This window comes from Balaenoptera borealis, assembly GCF_965194805.1.
Source record: "Balaenoptera borealis genome assembly, chromosome: 21".
Classification (NCBI taxonomy): Eukaryota; Metazoa; Chordata; class Mammalia; order Artiodactyla; family Balaenopteridae; genus Balaenoptera; species Balaenoptera borealis.
Window position 1 is genome coordinate 2,775,184 of NC_138880.1, and position 20,107 is coordinate 2,795,290.

Consider the following 20,107-nt stretch of genomic DNA (forward strand, 5'->3'; position numbering starts at 1 on the left):
GGAAGACGAAGTCCCAGCCACTGGACCACCAGGGAAGTCCCTCATGTCTCTTGATTATATACTGAGGAGGGGATTGCTGGGTCGTGTGGTGGCCCTATGTTTAACCTTTTGACGAACTGCAAACTGTTTTCCTGAACAGCTGCACCATTTTACGTTTTCATCAGCAATGTACAGGGCTCCCAATTTCTCCCATCCTCACTGACATTTGTAATTATCTTTCTTGATCCTAGCATCCTTAATGGTTTTGATTTGCACTTTCTTAATGGCTAATGATGTTAAGCATCTTTATTGGCCATTTGTATATCTCCTTTGGAGAAATATCTATGCAAAGACTGCTCATTTTTAATTAGGTTGTTTATTTCTTTATTATTGAGTTCCAAGAGTTCTTTGTATATTCTTAACACCTGTCCCTCATCAGATAAGGGATTTGCAATTATTTTCTCCCATTCTCTGGGTCGTTTATTAACCTTCTTGGTGATTTCACAGAACGAAGCCCTTTTGCCTGAACTCTTAAGCTTCTTTTGTGCCAGCACCTCTGTGCTTCCTTAACCGGACTTCAAGGCCGCCAGAGCCTTTCAGCTTAAAGTAGAAGCATCACTGCTAGCTCTCCTCAGGGTCCTATCACCATCAGAATTTGCTTTCTGATGTGTTAAGAAATTATTTAACTCTCTCCATCCAGTCCCAGATAGTCTTACTGGGGACAGCACAGTGCACGGCGCCTGGACTTTATTTATTTATTTATTTAAATTGTGATGAGGTCCAATTTATTTATTTATTTTTTATTTTTTGGCCACACTGCGCGGCATGTGGGATCTTAGTTCCTCGACCAGGGATTGAACCCATGTCCCCTGCCTTGGAATTGCAGAGTCTTAACCACTGGACTGCCAGGGAAGTCCCAAAAGCAGGGGTTTTTGTTTGTTTTTTTTTTGTTCGTTTGTCGCCTGGACTTTAAATCCAGTTCCTCCCTTGGAGTGGTTCCCAGGTACCCGAGAAATGGTCATCAATCCCAATAAATGTTCCAGGACCTTACCTGCGTGTTCTCAGTGCTCCTGATCTACAACCTAGAGATGAGATGACCTAATTGAAGAAACTAAACCCATAAATCTCCAAGCACGAATGTGCCTTTGTAAACCCGAACTCTCCTGAGAGCCCTTTGTTTCCAACATGCAAGAAGGCTTTGGTGCGCAAAGCCTGCTTTTAGTGTCAAGCAGGCTTTCAATCAGCAAACTGTAAGTGCACACAGAGCTTTTATAGGTCAGGTGTTCTTCAATTCACTGATAAACTGACCTGTAGCACAGAGGATGGAGACACCAGTTATGGGGCTCTCGGAGCTGTCCCTCTGCTGGCGGATTCAGGGGTGTCAGTTTCACCCCCTTTCTTCCCAATTTCCTTTCTTAATACATAGAAACTTATTTAAAAACATGAAGTTGTATGCGAGTAGCCAGACTCCGTGGACGACGGCAGTGCTTACTCTCTTAGGCAGGGTTTCCCGGATCATGTCCCGAGACAGAGCCAGCGCCGGAACGGAGGTTTGTCGGGAGTCTCTCCGGGGCCACTCCCGAGAGCTGTGGTCCAGTGAAACCACAGAAGAGTGAGACACGCAGGCTCATGCCGTATCCTCAGGGCTGAGTTACGCTGAAGCTTAACCCCAGTTATAGGACTAGGGTCAAGAGGTGGGTGGGAGCAGGTCCTGATGGGACACGTGTCTTGTGGGTGGAGGTCTTTGCACTGCCTGCAAGGCGGCGGTGAGGGGGCAGGAGGGCCGCTCTTTATAGGGAGGGTGGCTTGCTTCTGCAGGCCCAGAGGGTTTGGGGAATTAGGAGTTTCAAGACTGAAGGGGGAGCTGAAACCATCCCAGAGGTCCTTGGCTGGACGCTTCCCCTTCTTTGGTTCTGCTGTTCCGACGGTTAGGTCCTGAGCCTGGTGGTCATCTTTCTCTGCCTTCTCCCTCTGGGAGGTGAGACCCTCATTGCTGTTGTAAGGAAGGCCTCTGGCCTCCACATTGACTCTCCATCACCGTAAATCGCTCGCAGGTTTTCATGACGAGTGTCGACTTTGCCATAGTAATAGCTGTTGAATTCCACTGTCATTAGAGTTGCTGTTTCCTCCAAACTTTTCACACATCTGGCACTTTACACCAGCATTTCCTTCCACCCTCTCAACTGGTCACTGGCAAAAGTTTTAACGACTAGACCGGGCATTAGTTTCCCTGGGCCGCCATGACAAACTGGGTGGCTTAAACAACAGTCATGTGTTGTCCCCTGGTACCGGGGACCAGAAGTCTGAGATCAAGGAGTCAGCAGAGCGGGCTCCCTCTGAAGCCCCGAGGGGAGAACTCTCCTCGCCTCTTCCCGTTTCTGGTGCTCCTGGCGCTCCTTGGTTGTGGCTACATCGCTCCTGTCTCTGCCTCCATCTTCACACGCCTTCTTCCCTACATCTCTCTGTCTGTAGGTTTCCCCGCTTCCCCTTGGCGAGGATGCCATCATGGGATTTAAGGCCAATCCTAAATCTTATTTTGAGATCCTTAGCTAATTACATCTGCAAAGACCCTATTTCCAAGTAAGGTCCTATTCTGAGGTTCTGGGTGGACGTGAATCTCTGGGGACACTCGTCAACCCACTACCAAGAGCCGCTTTGTGGCAGGGGCTATTCGTGCTTGACTCAGCACCAGTGAGAGGTAAGTCAGGTAGCAAGTGAACCGGTTCCAAACCCCACATTATTTTTGTCACCCCCGTCCTGGTACCAGCTTCACGGGGTGGGTTCTCCAGGAAGCAGACTGGGTGTTCACTGGGGAACGCGCTCAGTGCCTGCGGAAGGAGGAGGGCAGCCAAGCCTCAGCAGCCTTGACCCCCCCACCCCCCCGCCAGGGAGCTTTGGAGCGAACATCACCTGTCCGAGCCGTCCTGGGGTGGGCCAGATGGTTGGCTGTTCATGCACCCCCCTGTCAGTCACTGGGTATGGGCTGCCCCGGGAAAGGCTGGACCTTGAATGAGGTAGCTCTTTGCAGCCGAGTAACCCTGACGGCCGGCAGCGGAAGGCTGTCTGCTGAGAGTACGCAGCAGCGGCAGGAAGTCCTTCCTTCAGGGAGGCCCAGAGGTGCGGGTAACGGGGTGAAGATGGAGCCAAGCCTCCCTGAGCACCCAGCTCACCAAACCCTGAGCCTTCTCCTCCCCTTCTGGGCCCCCCTAGCTGATGAGTCAGCCAGCCAGCCTCAGTCAGAAGAGTTCAGTAGCTGACAAGGTTGGACACACAGCAGGAAGACCTCTGTAGAGTCAGGAAATGCAGCAGCCATGACTCTACGACTTGGGAATTAACACCGTTATTTCAGAGAAAAATGAACTGATTCAGGAAAAGTTAATTACTTTGCCCCAAGTCATCAGCTATGGAAGTGAAGATGAATTTTGTTAATTTTTCTTTTTTACTCATTTTTTTAAACTATGCTTATTTATATGGAAGAATAACAAATGATCCAAATATTTAACAATGGGAGAATGGGTGAAATAAATTTGATTACAGTTATATAAAGCTATATAGCTATAAAAAAACACATCTGAAAAAAATGTAATGACACGGTAATAAGTTAACGGTAGAGTCTTAAGTGAAAAAGGCTAGTTAAAGCGGTGTATATAGTTTAATATTATTTTAGAAAAAAAAGTAAATAGACAAAATAATCTGAAAAGTTATTTATTGAACTATTAACGGTTGTTATCTCTAGGTCATGAAATTATGAATGGATGATTTTATTTTCTGCATTTAATGTTTTACTTTTTAATAACAAAAATGGAAAATTATTTTAAAATAATCATTCCAAGGATTGATTTGTGTGTGATTAATGAGGAATAAGTCACCTTTGTCACCTGGTACTACGATTAGAAGATCAAAAGCCCAGAATCTTAATGACAGAACTGAAGTCAAACACCCTTCCCACAGTCCTCCCTCGTTATGTGGCCACTTGTCCCGATGTGGGGTGCAGAGGATGTGAGTCCCATTTCCCAAGGTGACGGACGCAGAGGCTGGCTCAAACCAGGTGGGGTCTCAAGGCCACATTGTAAACCCTTTAAACCAGATTTATTTTTACACAAGTAGGATTCAAACTTGTGTCGACACCTGGAGTTTGGAGGTAAATGTAGGCATTCTAGCAGCTGTGAAAGACGTTTTCTTCTTAGAAAAGAGGCAGGGGGGCTTCCCTGGTGGCACAGTGGTTAAGAATCCGCCTGCCAATGCAGAGGACACGGGTTCGATCCCTGGTCCGGGAAGATCCCACATGCCACGGGCAACTAAGCCCACGCACCACAACCACTGAGACTGTGCTTTAGAACCCGCGAGCCACAACTACTGAAGCCCTTGGGCTTAGAGCCTGGGCTCTGCAACAAGAGAAGCCACCGCAATGAGAAACCCACTCACCACAAAGAAGACCCAACGCAGCCAAAAGTAAATAAATTAAATAAATAAATTAAAAAAAAAAAAAAAAAGAGGCAGGAAGCTTCTTATCACATAGGGAATGTCATATATGATTTGAAGACATTAGCTGTTGAAAATGTGTAATAAGTAGAAGGTCCAAAGTTTTCTCCCAACCCAAATGAACCAGGTTTTCTCAAAAGCCTGACCTTTGGTTGGCTTTTTCTGAGAGATGCTTTATTTTTTCATCACCAGCAAGACACACCTTCAGGATGCTTTGTGCAAAAAGCATAATCCTGAAAAATTAGATATAGAATTTTAATTTTTATATTTTGAAAAGTTTAAAAAATATTTAAAAGTTCCAAGATTAATTTAGTAGGTACCCAGTGGTCAATGTTAACAACCAAGTCTCAAGAGGAAAACAAAGCTCTGATTTGTGGGACTTGCTGATTTCTGTGAATTGGTGTGAATACTTCCAGCTATCACAGTGATATCACTGACTGGGGAGCTGGGAGGACCTGCACACAATCTACCCTTCCCGGGGTGATCCAGCTGTAGCTCACCACTGAGCGGACCCAACAGCCATAATGAACAAATGTTAACAATTTTCGCATGACATCTTTTCACAAAAGAAATAAAACGTTGTGAATAATGTTGAAACCCTCCTTGTTTCTCTCCACAGATCCATCTTACCTTCCTTCCCCAGAGACAACCATCTCAAGACTTTGGTATGTATTCTTCCAGATTACACTTTTATACTTTCACCATATATATATGTAGTCAAAGCAGTACATCCTTATGCTTTGCCTACTCTGAATTTTACCTAGTGCTATCATATTGTACATAGTCTTCAACTTTCTTTTCTCTTCAATATTGTTTTTGAAATTTATTCATATTGATGCAGGTAGAGGCAGTGCATCCACTTTAAGTGCTGATTGTGCTCAGTTATGTGAAAATATCACAGCTTATTTATCTATCCCCTTATTAATGGACTTACAGGTTGCTTTCGATTTTGCTAATAAAAGTGATGTTGGAATCACCCTACAGACAGTCTCCGTATGCAAGTTTACTGTCCCTAGAAGTGAAGTGAACAGACTGTAGGGAGCTCATTTTCCACTTCAGTAATATTGACAAATTGTTCTCCAAGTGGTTATACCAATTTACACTCCTGGCAGAACTATATGCAGGTTTCTCATTTCCCATAGTCTTGCCGATTTTTAGTATCATCAGACTTTTAAAATGTTGCCATCCTTAGGGCATGAGATGACATCTCATTTTAACCCACATTTCCCAATTACTAGTTAGGTTGAACATTGTATTAGTTAGGGTAAAGCTAAGCTGATGTAACAAAGAGGCACCAAGTACAGTAGTTCTCTCTTGCGTAACCACCTTGCATTGGGTGGTCAGGCTGGTATTCAGGGATCCTTCCCTTTGTCACACTGCCATCCCTTAGGTCATCCTCCTCGTCCCCATGGTTGAAGTTGGGTAGTTGTCACACACTAACTTTTGGAAAAAAATTACAGAGTTTCTGAGAAAGCAATTGTCTTACAGGCAAATAAGGCAGAAGCTGTACACACTCCTTCAACTCACGTTCCATTGGCAAAAGTTAGGCGTGTCCTTAGGAGGCGCTGGGAGTCATGGTCCCTGGCTGGGCAACTATGTGTCCAGGAGGAAGGGGGGAGGGGGACTAGCTCTCCTTCTCAAGCAGGTATTTGTGTGGCTTCTGGGCCTCCTTTTCCATGACTCAGCTGGTAAAAGTTTTTGTCCATTTTTATTTTGTTTGCTTTGTCTTATTGATTTATAGGAATTCCTTACATATTCTAGTTTGCCTATTTAATTTATACAATAAATCTGATCATTTAAATGCACCAGTGCACATACATCAATAAAGATATTTTAAAACGTTTTAGCCTACATTTAAAGGAGTTTGTTATTTAAACAAGTCATATATTCTTTTGATAAATTAAGATTCTTTTTATAAAATGAATAATTACCATTTTAATGGCAAGGTCTTTAGGCTAATATAAGTTACTCAAAGTTAAAACTTAGGAAAAGTGGTTTCTTAGACTCAGTTGAACCTACTGAACCCACAAGAGAATCTGACAACACCTATGACATTGTGGTCAATTTCTTAACCACTCAGAGTTTCCATTTTCTCGACTGTAAGGATGATATTATTTGCTCTGCCTCCTATATGAGATTGTTATAAGGGTCAGCAAGGTAATGTAGAGAAAATGCCCCATAGGGTGCAAAGTTTATACCATTGTTAGGAATTAGAATTACAGATAAGACTTCAGTACATGCGTTGGATTTCATCTGAAGGTTCCTGAATCTCGTTTCTGGTTCCCCTTGACACTCTCTATGCACTGTCTACACCTTACTCCCTACTCCAGACCAGGGTGGTCCTGGATGTGTGGGCTGTATGGTTGGAGCATCCAAGTGAGATTCGACGCCCCTTAGGGCAGCCTGGCAGCCTGGCTTTCCAGCCTGTTTTCAAGCAGTTCTCAGCTAAGCCTCTCGTTCAAGTGGGGCCGTGCAGTTTCTCTCACTGGTTCAGGCCAACCCAGCTTGTCATCCATTACCGCCCTCACGGGGGACGGTTCTCAGTTTCCCAGCGTTTGCACCCAGCCTGGCACACACGCTCGGAGCCCATCCCGCTGGGTGAGCAGTGCCTCCGCCTCACCCCCCAGCTCTTCTCCCCGTGTCTCTGCTCCAGCTCCGCGCTACATGGGGGCCCTCAGGCTCTGCCAAGGGAGGGGGGGCAGGCAGAGAGGGAGAGTATGGAGGATGCCCTGGAAGGTGATTTTGCTTTATTCGTGATAAACCAACTTTTAAAAGTTAGAAAGGAGAATTTTAACCATGTGTTGAAGAAATGAGTATATAGTATAAGGCTCGATCTTTTATTGCTGTGTTTGAATTTTGTTTTAAAAAGGAGAAGAGTGGTGCTTTTGTGACAAAATGCAGGACATCTTTTTACACTGTGCAGCCTAAACCTGCAGGTGTTAGGCAGGCCCAGCGGGGTAGGGGCTGTGAGCTGAGGTGGCCATGCGGCGGCCAAGGAGGGGATGAGCAGGGTGGGGGTCTCTGGCCTCCCTCCACCCAGGGTGGGGTGAACACTCATTCATTTCCTAAACGTTTGCGGAGCAGCTCCACATGCCAAGAGACGTCCCAGGTGCTGGGATGTAGCACAGGCTGAGCAGGTGACGTCCTGCTCTCGTGGAGCTTAAATTGTAAGGCCAGAGACAGACAAAGACACACATGATAATGAAAATATGAAAGTGTCAGTTACTGGTAAATGCTCTGGAAAGATTTTCAAAAGGGTGATGAGAAAGACACTGGGGTCATCAGGGAAGGTCTTTTTGAAAAAGTGACATATGAGCTGAGATCTGCACGATAAGAAGGAACAACTCATGTAAAATTAGGCGGGAGAGCACATCAGGCAGAGGCTCAGTTACTGCAAAGGATCAAAACTAGGATCAAGTTTAACTGGTCCCCGTGGGATGAGGAGGAAGGCCAGTGGGCCTGGAGTGAGGGCAGAGGGTAAGGAGGTGTGTGTACAGAGGGAGCTGGGGCCAGACCATGCAGAGCTGTCGGGGAGGGCCTGAATCACAAGTCCAGAAGTTTAGTTCAGAATGGGATCTGCCTGGGGGAGCTCCTGGGGCCACGAGGAAGCCGTGGTTCTCAGAATCAGGGAGTTGGCTCAAGGACCAGCCTTTGGGGGTCAAGGACAGACACTGGGAAGATAGGAGCTCTTACAGAAATGGTACCTGCCCTGGAGGAAGAGACTAGCAGGTACTGGGTGAGTTGGTGATGGCCTCAGGTGGCCAAAGTGAACCCCCAGGACAAGGCAGGACAGACAGACTCCCCCTGGGTGAGGACTGAGGAGGGCCTCGTGGCTCTCACCTCCATGACCATCACAGAAGCATCGGCTCTGCCCCTTGTAGCCTGCACCACAGGCCCGGGGCAGGCAACCAGCTCCAGAGCCCGCTTGCTTGAGTACAGAGCTCCAAGTGGACCGCAAGCATCCTCACCTGGGCCAAGCCTGACGCTGGCAGGTCACTTTGGCAGGGAGGTGGCAGCTATACGGTGCTGGGCAGACTGGGAGAGACCACCAAGATGGAAAGCATCTTGCTTCTGAAGAGTTGGGATCAAATTCAGTGTTCTACACCTTTGGGTTGAGGCACAAACCAAGCCAAGACTTTCACATCCTTTGACATTGTAGATCAACCACCTGGTGAAGGTGGTTGTTCATTTTAAGATTTGATTATGCATCTCACCTGGTGAAGGAGCACAGGTGGATGTTCACCTTAAGATTTGATTACACATCTCACCTGGTGAAGGGGTGCACGGGTGGATTTGGTCATGTATCTCACAGGCAGATGCCCTGCATTAGGTCAGGAACAAACTGAGGCTTTGCGTGCTGAGTAACACCCGAGGATTGTCTATTTCAAAGGCGGCACCATGTCTAACTACAAGGTCCTTAATTTGTGCAGTCAAGAAGAACTCCAGACAGCCCCGAAGCTCATACTCTTCTTACTAGACTGTCCTGTTCTCCTGAGTAAATGTGTCCCTAAACTTTTTATTTGTTGTAGTAAAATTAGTCCATGATTTAGGAGTTCAAATGAGGCATCTTTCATGGAGAGATACTATACAATATTAAATTAAAAGTATATTCCTGTTTGCTCAGTGGAAATTATATAGACAGATAATATACGTGACTATGACATCACATTAGGAACTTTCTATAAAAAGTTAACAACAGGGACTTTCCCGGTGGCAGAGCAGTTGAGAATCCGCCTGCAAATGCAGGGAACATGGGTTCGAGCCCTGATCCGGGAAGATCCCACATGCCGTGGAGCAACTAAGCCCGTGCACCACAACTACTGAGCCTGCGTTCTAGACCCCGTGAGCCACAACTACTGAGCCCGCATGCCACAACTACTGAAGCCTGTGCGCCTAGAGCCCATGCTCCACAAGGGAAGCCACTGCAATGAGAAGCTCACGCACCACAACAAAGAGTAGCCCCCACTCACTGCAACTAGAGAAAGCCCGCGTGCAGCAACAAAGACCCAACAATGAAGACCCAATGCAGCGAAAAATAAATTAATTAATTTTTTAAAAAGTTAACAACAAAACTATTATTATTTTTAATAGCAGCTCTCACTTCTTGTTGCCTGACTGTGTTCTCGGCCCTGTGATGAGCACATTTTACATGACCTCATATTCCCTCTCTTGTGCCATTGTTTCTGAGTAAAAGTAATGTACTCAAGGAATCCCAGGGCTTGGACAGTCATCTGGTCTGACTTACATCATTTGACTTACAGCAGATTTTCCATTAATGTAATCTTCTTCACCTCATGGGACTTGGATAATCACTTATTTGTACTTCTTTCTTTTTCTTGGGAGGACTAGTGCAATAACAAATTAACTAAGTGCTTGGATCGTAGAGAAAGAAGGGGCTGTGAGAGGCCTGAGCTGGCCTCCTGCCTTCAGATGACTGCGCCTGGGGCAGGGTGGGTGGTGAGCAGGAGAGGTTAACTCACCTCCTCAAGGCCACAGTCTGGGGCTCCTTCTAAGATCCTGTCTCCTGCTCAGATCTCCTTCCCCTAAACTGAGCTTCCATGTGGCAGTGAGTGTCAATGTGTGTTGAGATGTAGCACATCTGTGCCCTTGGTTCTCCTTGACAAGCTACACTTTCAGAGCATGAATTGAAGAGGTGAGGATGAAATAAGAAATGCTTCCTGCAAATGGTATATTGTGCTTTTAACTGGCCAATTTGGAAGAATTTAGGAAAGGCAGCTAAAATTAAAGCCATGGCTCAGAATAAGCATCACCCAAGGGACAGGATCACAGCCATCTTCTTCCAGCCCCACCTGTGACAACATTCTGCCCAGATGATGAAACAAACATGCTCCCTCCGGCTTCACTTCTACTCAAGCACATCTGCTCCATCCCTCCCATCTGCTAACACCCCAAACCGCAGGGCAGGACGGCCTGAGGATGAAGTGCAGGATTCAGGGAAGGTGTTGAGGGGACCTTTCTGCCAGTCTCAAGTGGTTTTTAAATTGCAGAAATGGTATTTAGCATAGAGAGGGCTCGTTTTATGGTGTGTGTGTGTGTGTGTGTGTGTGTGTGTGTGTGTGTAGGGAGCACTCTCTCTGATGATTGTGCCTAAAAGCCGGTCTTTCCTGACCCACTAATGACGTTTCCTGAATGGCCGAGAAATAGCCTCTCCCGCCATGAAAAAAGCCAGTCCCAGAAAAATCTCTTGCGAGACAGAAAAATCTGAACAAACATAAACCAGACGTTGATTTAATGCAGATGCTGACACCACAAGGAGCATGAGGAAAAAGGGAAAATTTGGGGAGAAGCAGCGGCATCTCCTGAAAGGAAGGAGAAAGCAAAAGAATAAACCAAAAGACCAACAATTGGTAGCACGGAATTTATCTTGTACCATTCATAACCCTGTCAACCAGAGCAAGTGCAGAAGTGACTCTGGAAGGGGTAGGGGAAGCATGGGGCTTTAGCAGAGGACAAAGAACCCACCCAAAACATGAGGTCCGCTCCCCCAGGCTGTGAAGCTACCATATCCCTGCTTAGGAGGGATGAGACTCAAACTGCACTTACGCTGGCGGATTGATTCAGATAAATTATATCCCTGTAATTAAGCACATAGACTGAACTGAAATGTGTAGTCACAATATTACCCATCCACACTTGTTGGTTTATACTTAAAAGACCACTTTACATTTAAAGTGACATTAGGGAGCTGGGTAGTTGGGTGGAGGGCAGGAGGTGGGGATGGAGAACCCCAAGGACAAGCTGCATTCTGCCCAGCCAAAGGCCATCCTAGGCTGCAACTCTCTTTACCAACTTGCTGGAGAGCAGGGTGGGACGGAGTTAATGCCCCACATGGAAGTTCCATCAGCAGGTCTGGGAGGTGCTGGGGGGCTGAGTCAGCAGGTGAGTCACGTCCCCACTCCACCCAGGATCAAACACACAGTGGAGCCTTTCACGGCAAAGGTGTGAGTCACGCCTGCACGTCGAGCTGGCAGTGCACACCACGACCTCACCTCTGCGGTACTACTGGCCCACCTGACGGCTGCGGAAGCAGTGACTGAATCTGAATCAAGTTCAACTCTATTAAGTGAACCTCTGCAAGGTCAACATCTGCTACTTGCTTTTTTGGCCAGCCAGCAATCTCGAAATGAGTGCGGATGGCTTGGTTAATGAGGCTTTGATAATGGAAACCTGGGTCCTGATTAAATTTTGTGCAGCCTGTGTTTGTGGACACCAGTGTATCCTGCTGGGTTTCTCAGACTTGTCAATTATATGTCAAAAATTATAACAGCAAATGCCCTTTTGAAAAGTACCCTACAGATAATTAGCATGAAGCCTGTATACGAACAGCTTTGTGTATGTATACACATATATACCTATATATACATATACATACAAATACATATAGTAATATGTATACATACAAATACCTATTGTACTTAATGCTAATGTATCTGTATATATAGATATATATATGTGTGTACATACACAAAGTTGTTCACTGTAGCATTTTTTATTGCAACAGTAAATGTCTAACCGTGAATACTCAACAGCAGGATGTTTTAAATTAGGTTATAGCCCACCTATACAGTGGGATGTTATGGAGGTATTAACGAGAAAAAAGTATACTGATATGTATTAGCTATTTTACATGCTAGAACTTTTTAAGCATGCTTAAGATATGTTAAGTGAAAGAAAACTATGTGACAGAAAAGATAACGCAGTAGGGGCCCATTTATGTAAAAAAAAAAAAGGATAGACATAAATATAAATTATGAAGGCTTAGTTCTGAAAAAAAATGAGGAAAATAGCTGTTAACTGAGTGCAGAGAGGGACTGGCGAGCTGGTGAAGGTGGAGAGGTGTGGGTGAGAATTTGTTTGTTAAAATTAGTTGTTTACTTCATGTTTCTTTTAAAATATGCCAAACACTAAAGAAAGACACGATAAATGCATCCAATATTCAGAGGCCAAACTATCATAACTAACTCACTGGCTGCTGAAAAAAATACTTTAAAATGGTTCCAAGTTTCCATAAATAAGGCTTCTAGTGCCCCCAAAGCAACTTCACTGTTCATTGTTTATACTGCCATGTCTTCTCTTTAGCACCATTTTCAAGGAATTGGGGCATTCTCTTTCCAGATAGTTCCTTTCTCAAGAATTCAATCATTGATCTAATAATAAAAGGAAGCTATTAGAGACTCTGTGTGCCAGATACTACTCATGCTTGATAAATCGCATTCCCAAGGGAATATGAAAAAAAGCACACCAACAAAAATAGAATTTAATTCACATCGATTAAAACAATGTGTGCCAAACAGCTCTTTTTGTGGGAGAGAAAAAAATAGCAACATATATCAAGAAATCTAACAACTGAACATAGGAGATTATGGCCCCAATAGGTCTGAATTAGTCGATAGACTTTTCTTGATTATTTTGTATCAGGCATTATGCTGAGGATGAGTAGCAGGACAGTATGATGAAAGGAAGAGAAAAGATAAAAGAATAATTACAATGCAATGCAATGAGAGGTAAAGTGCACAACAGGCCAAAAGGAACGTGCATTTAAGCAAGTGCAAAACCCACATAAACACGAAGGAATGAGGTAAGGAGGGAAAGGTGAGAACACTGCTATTCCCAGGTGTGAAGGGGGCGCATCTCAAGCTGCCTCTTCAACATGCATCTCAAACCTAATACCCCCCCAAGCTGAACTTCTTACCCTCTCCACCTCCTCCATTGGCCCCTCCCATGGTCTGCCTCTTCTTAGTCATGGCAGCCGCATCCTTTAGTTGCTCAAGCCACATGCCTAGGAGTCACGATTGAATCCTCTCTGTAATCCTCTCTCCAAAGTGTCAGCAAATCCTTTCGGCTCCACTGAAAGGATCCAGAACCCAATCGCGTCTTACCAGCTCTGTTGCTTCCACCTTCATCCAAGCCACCATCATCTCTCGCAGGGCTGCCCCACTTCAATCCATTCTCAGCAGAGCAGACAGGGCGATCGATCTGCGTATATGGTGAGACAGATCATGTAATTCTCCAGCTCAAAACCCCCCATGACCCCCATTTCACTGAGTAAAAGCTGAAGTCCTCACTGTGGCCGACCAAGGCCCTGAATGATCTGACCCCCCCCAATCCCTCCTACCTCCTTCTACTCCCCGACTGCCCACTCCCCACCACCCCCGGGGGGCCTAGCACTCCCCCCAGCCTCCCCGAGCCACACTTCTCTCCCCCTCCAGTTTTTATTCAATGACCCTTCTCCGTAGGCCTTCCTAATCCTCTTACAGAAAAATTGCCATCCCTCCTCTTACACCCTATCCTCTTATTTTTTATTTTCTCATATCACATATAACTATCAAACACTATATTCTACCTATTTAGTTTATTATTTGCCACCTACAACCCATCCTCAGAATATAAGCTCCAGAAACGTAGACATTTTTGTCTGTTTTGTTCACTGATGTGTCCTCAGAACCTAGAATAACACTCAGAATATTACAGGTGTTCAATAAAAATTTGTGAAATTCGTGAATGAATGAGTGAGGTCTGAATGGGGTTTGATATTATCAAAACTGAGGTTGAAGGGATAAACAAGGGCCCAGCTCTGGAAGGTGCCACCGTAAGAGCTTTGAATCTCATCAGACAATAGAAAATCACAGGAACAAGAGAGATGGTTATACCATTTGTTTGCATGTAAATATATACACAACATAAAGAATGCAGCGGGGTGCGGGAAAGCACGTCTGGTATTTTTGCCATAAACGTCTTTGCTGCAAGCAGTTTCATTGCACAACTATCTGGCTGTAGGACAGTTTTGCTCTAAAAGATAAACCAGCTGGTTGACAGTTTGGTGTCAGTGCCATTAAAGACAATATAAAAGATGCACCTAGTAATTCACAACAGTCTTCAAGAGCGTTAATGATCCATTCTTTGGCTGATTTAGATACACCGCTTGTTCGCTCCTGCACTTTTAACAAAATTTATCAATATTAACAATATTAGAGGTTGGAGGCAAAAGAAGCATCAAGGTCCTCCTACCCACTCAAAAGAAATAGTTATGTGATTCCCGATGAGTGTAAGTTTCTTGAAAAGGTGAATTGTTTTGCCATTTGATAATGGAGAACATGATGTAGATGGAATTTTGGTATTTGGCACAGAATGTGGCTTCCTTGATTTGGCGGAATATACGGACTAGGCATGTGATGGAACATTTCAATATAGCCCAGATATGTTCCAGCGGTTACATATGTTCCATATACTGATGAAAACTAGCAGTGTCCCTGTCTGTTTGTTTTACTTCCAGGGAAATCTGGAGAGACTTGCAGCAAATTTTTTTATATCATAAAGAATTTACGTCTGACATTAGATCCTGAATCCTTAATGATCAACATTGAGAAAGAAAGTATCATCACTTTCTCTAAGATATACCCCAATACAACTATAACCCTGAATCTACACATTTTAAAGGTAGTCAAGTTTTTTTTTGTGTTTTCATTTTTTACAATAAAATCTTAAAAATTTTTTGTTATTAATTTTTCATGTTTCATTATGTCCTTTTAATCTTTTTTTATTATGTCCTTCTTATCTTTTACAATAAAATTGTCTTACGGCCAATTAGTTGTGCAGCAAAACTCCTTGCAGCAAAGATTCTTACCACAAAAATACCTGGAACCAGGGAAAAAGCAGGGAAAAGAAAAGCTTAAAAATTATTGCAATGATATTTGACAGTGAGGATGGAAAATGTGACAGATTCCAGAGACATTTCAGAGTAGAATTCATGACATGTAGTAGCTAAATTAATGTGGAAGGTGAGACAGAAAGAGGACCCAAGGTAACTGAGTTTCTAGCCTGGGTGAAACAGGAGGGGAGGGGGCAGGGCACAACTTTTGAAAGAATGACATAGCCCGAGGACATGACATAAAAAGATTAGAACCAAATGGGTCCAAGATGGTGGACAAGTCGACTTCCACTAGACCTTGAGCCTCAGTATATGCTCATTGTAACACATCAGCAAGCTAAATGACACACCCACAGGAGCCATGACAGTTCCAAGGCCAACCATAATCCAAAAAATGGGCGGTGGCCCAATTCCTGGAAATCCCTGCCCTTCCAGAAATAGCTGGAATACTCCTCCCATTCATTAGCCTATAAAATTACCCACCACTATAAAACCTGACAACCCCATACCGAGGTGCCTTTTCTCGCCTTGAGATGGCCCAGGCTCTGTCTGTGGAATGTTTTTCTCTAAATAAATCCACTTCTTACCTATCACTTTGTCTCTCATTGAGTTCTTTTCGCGATGAGACATCAAGAACCCGAGCTTCATTAAGTCCTGAAACCAGGTGTGTGATCTCAGTTGGAAGACTGTGGGTTTTGGCCGGGTTCAAGTCCTGGCCATGTGGGTTCAAGTCCCAATCGGGGTTTTGGCTGGGTTTGAGTCCTGGCACATGGGTTCAAGTCCCAATCTGAGGTGCACAGTTTCATGGGTGTTTGGGAATGTGTTTAAATGCCATTAAGTAAAGGTAGAACATATGACCTGCAAGGAATGTACTCAAGGCCAATCAGGAGGAAACTCAGGCTGACAGGCCTCTGGACTTTATAATCGATCTCATGCTCTGAGTCAATTTTTACATCTTGCACAGTGACTTCCTGTGGCAGATGGTGGACAACTGTCTGTCCCTCTGGTCCTTAAATTCATATTCCCTTATATGAACTGGAATTTAAGGCTGGAAATGTGGGGAGGTTAAAAATAAGCAATTCACACTTAAACTGGAGACACTTGATACTTACTGGATAATACTACAAAAATGTTATGATAGAGGGCTTCAGGGTCGCAGAGGGATGTAATGATTGTAAAAGCAATTCCTATCCTGCTAAGTAGAGAGAGGAGGAGAAATAATAGATAAGGAGACACTGACATAATATCACTAACACTGCCTGACATGTGGAGTCGTGTCACAGTATTCAGGCTGGGCTTGTTTCATAAAGGCATCTTAGGACGTGCTTTGAATACAGATAGATTTGTTTGCATAGTAAACACATAAACATTACTTAGCTTCTGCAAAGAAACACACTTCCTCTCATTTTTTCTGAGCCTTGCAACCCTCTCAGTCTATCTTTCATTTTCTAACTTTTGATGAAGACTTGAATCTAAGAAATGCTTCACTATTTCTTCACTCCATTACAAGAAAAATTTCAGTGTAATAAAAACAAGAGGTGGCCCGATGATGAGCGGCAGCTCTCACCTGGTCTCCGTGGCAGGTGGGCTGTCCTGATGCTCCCGCTCCCTGGAATGTCAGTCCAGGGCTGCCAAGTAGAGACAGAAATCCAAGTTCCATGTGAAATCTCCTTTCTAAAATGGTTAGCAAGCAGGTAAAAAATGGTAATGCACGGTGTAGGCCAACAGGGAACACGGACACTAAACAGGCTTGAGCAGAAGTTTGAATCTACTTTAGAGTTTACAAAACTCCTTCAGGTACGTTCTCTTGCTTGACTTCACAACGACCTGGTGAGGCAGGAACCTTATCGTTTTCCTTTTCTGATACGGTGGTAACCTGAGGGAGAACAGCTTACCCCGATTACATAAATCCACCCTTCTCACGGCTGAGCCTCCCAGCCCAAACCTCGTGCTCTTTCCTCTACTCCCTTTTGTTGTTTTAAATGTTGAAAAAGTTTGAGACAAACTTTACATACTGGTTACTTTCCTTTTCTTTTCCTAGCTCTACAAATTATTTGAGACCAAAATAAATTGTATATGGGGAATGTAAATTGATGCAGACACTATGGAAAACAATATGGAGGTTTCTCAAAAAACTGGAACCATATGACCCAGCAATCCCACTCCTGGACATGTATCAGAAAAAAACCAACAACACTAATTTGAAAAGACACATGCACCCCAATGTTCACAGTAGCATTATTTACAATAACCAAGATATGGAAGCAAAACCTGTGTCCATCAGCAGATGAATGAACAAAGAAGACTACATATATACAATGGAATACTACTCAGCCATTAAAAAAACAGTGAAATTTTGCCATTTGCAACAACATGGATAGACTTAGAGGGCATTATGCTAAGTGAAATAAGTCAGACTGAGAAAGACAAATACTGTATGATATCACTTATATGTGGAATCTAAAAAATACAACGAACTAGTGAAATAACAAAAAAGAAATAGACTCAGAGATACTATAGAGAACAAGCTAGTGGTTACCAGTGGGGAGAGGGAAGAGGGGAGGGGCAAGATAGGGGGAGGGAATTAAGAGGTACAAACTACTGTGTATAAAATAAATAAGCTACAAGGATACATTGTACAGCATAGGGAATAGAGCCAATATTGGATAACTATAAGTGGAATAGAACCTTTAAAAAATAAGTTGTGTATGTGTAATTTCATTGAACTCACCTTATAGATTATGAGAAAAAAATAGATCAATCATGAAAAATGCAGCAAAGTTTACTATTCTTCAAAATCTTAGATAACTTGATTAGTTAAGTGCTTGCTACTCTTGTCACTAGCCACAGGTAGGTAAGTTAAGTCTAACCTTAGGGGAGTGATGTGTGTTTGTCTACTCCTGTAACATGTAGACTTATGTCTCAAAAAATAAGCACAAGAAAAATAAGGTACTTAACTATCTATAGCCTGTCAAGAAGACAAATGAGAGACTTCATATTATATTGCATTAAGACTTTAGACATCCTTTCTGCATACGTGATCATATTTAATCACATTGATCCTATTTGAGGCTATTGCTGTCCTCTGGAGGGAGATGAGGAAGGTGAGGCTCAGAGACATGTGTTTGCTGAGTTCATACTGTTTGTGAGCAGAAACCAGGAGACTAGACTCTGGGCTCAGATTTTCATACAAGCTCTTCCACTAAGTAGCTCTGTAACTGAGGCAAGACACTTTTCTCTGGGTGTTAGTCCCCTTTTAAATTAAATAACAGATTTTAACAATACAATCTCTAAGCTCCTTCGAGCGCTGACATTGCAGGGTTCAACGACCAGTCCCCAGGCCTCTGATTCCTGGTCCATCCCTCTTTCCACCACCCCATCCTGCCTTCCTCGCTCCAACCTGACAGGCTCTTACTCAGCTAGGAGAGCTGTGATGTCTCGGACCAAACTTGGACACAGAGGCACTGCCCTAAAACCTGAGAAGCCGTGGGGTCAGGACAGTCCAAGAGGGCTTCCCACTGGCCACAGCTCAGAAGAGATATAAGTAAGATCCAGAAGAACAAGGCAGCAACGAAAAACACTGGGTTAACAACAGCCAAAACAAGATAAACAATGAAAGCCAAGGATCTCAGCTAAGACTGATGGTCCTGTGCAGCTGCCTGCCATGAGCCGGCCAGAGGTCAAGAAAGAAGGGGTCATGCAAAGAGGGAGGCAACCATGCACTGGGAATCAAGTAAGAAAAGTGGCCAGATGGACACCAGGTGGGAAGCTGACACGTGACGCCAACAGTCAGATGGCCAGCGTGATTCAGACGCTGGATCAGGATAAGGATGGTCTCCTCTCTGGTCTTTTATATTGCTTTTAATCTTTTAGAGTGTAGGGTATAAACTAAAGTGATCATGGTGACCTAGCGAGCCAGAACTTTCTGGATAAAGGAGCAGTGGAATCACAGGTGGAGAGGAGTGGGATAGCTAAATGGACGCGGTTCTTGTCGCTTCCCACGCCCAGGCACACCACACCACGTGCGCTATTACAGCCTTCACGTGGACGAGACTCTGCGCTCCGCCGAGCTTGGTGAGGGTCCGGCACGCTGGCGACCTGTGAGGTAAGCCCGCCTGCCTCTGTGACAGGGTCAGACTTCCTTCCGCTGAAGCCTGTTGCCCCTGAAGTCAACAAGTGTGGAGAAAGGACTTGAGAAGTTGGGGTTTGTGAAGAAAGCTTCGCAGATGTGATTGTGAAATTATTTACTGAAGAAGCCTACTTCTTTGGGGGCAGGGGAGAAAATCCTACATCTACTGGACACTGTAGGGGGCGCTGTGATGCACGCGCCGCCCGCCCGCCTGGGACGGAAGAGCTCCTCCCCGCCGCGGAAAGCCTGGGCGGCGGCAGCTCGCAGCTCGCTCCACGCCCCGGACGCAAGGCCTCTGCAGGGGCAGCCTCGTCCGCGGTCACGCTCCCCGCGCTGCGGAGCCCACGTCCAGTGACTGGCTGCTGTGGGCGTCTGAAGGTGCAGCCCCCTCGCTCCAGCTGGGGCCACTCTAGCTCCAGAGTCCCCTCCCCACCCCCTGGGCTGTAGAACTGGTCCTCTCGGGTCCCCTCTGTCTGGTCCTGCCGCACTGATTTCCCCACGTGATTCTGACAGTCGTTCCAGCAAACGTCCTGCAAGTGAGTCACCGCCTGAGTGCTGGCTTCCAGGGTAACCGACCTACAGCAGACCCTCCAACAGGCGAGGAACAATTACTTAAAACAAGATGACTGACTGGGGTTTATCAAGTAACAGAACAGCAGCAACAAAAAACAATAGTGGGCTTCCCTGGAGGCGCAGTGGTTGAGAATCTGCCTGCCAATGCAGGGAACACGGGTTCGAGCCCTGGTTTGGGAAGATCCCACATGTTGCGGAGCAACTGGGCCCGTGAGCCACAACTACTGAGCCTGCGCGTCTGGAGTCTGTGCTCCACAACAAGAGAGGCCGCGATA

At 45.0% G+C, this 20,107-nt stretch overlaps 1 protein-coding gene and 1 long non-coding RNA gene across 4 annotated transcripts in view; one reads left to right on the plus strand and one right to left on the minus strand.

Moving 5' to 3' along the window:
* LOC309619599 overlaps nucleotides 1-20,107 on the plus strand; it is an 88,082-nt gene that overhangs the window by 41,815 nt on the left and 26,160 nt on the right. Inside the window, exon 2 of the long non-coding RNA XR_014239074.1 lies at nucleotides 5,081-5,126. This is a non-coding gene — a long non-coding RNA (uncharacterized lncRNA). The remainder of the gene's footprint in view (nucleotides 1-5,080; nucleotides 5,127-20,107) is intronic.
* The window catches only part of LOC309619594 (uncharacterized protein), a gene marked incomplete at its 5' end in the record, with an annotated part of 60,173 nt that overhangs the window by 13,343 nt on the left and 26,723 nt on the right, over nucleotides 1-20,107 (minus strand). Inside the window, 4 exons of one of the 3 annotated variants that reach the window (XR_014239049.1) lie at nucleotides 1,288-4,694; nucleotides 13,175-13,261; nucleotides 13,362-13,458; nucleotides 16,698-16,804. Coding sequence is in view for 1 of the 3 variants with exons in the window: in XM_082374897.1 (XP_082231023.1) it covers nucleotides 13,175-13,261; nucleotides 13,362-13,458; nucleotides 16,698-16,804 (291 nt within the window). Of the gene's footprint in view, nucleotides 1-1,287; nucleotides 4,695-7,113; nucleotides 10,782-13,174; nucleotides 13,459-16,697; nucleotides 16,805-20,107 lie in introns of those variants that run through there. The other 2 variants (XM_082374897.1, XR_014239050.1) reach the window with 2 other exon arrangements.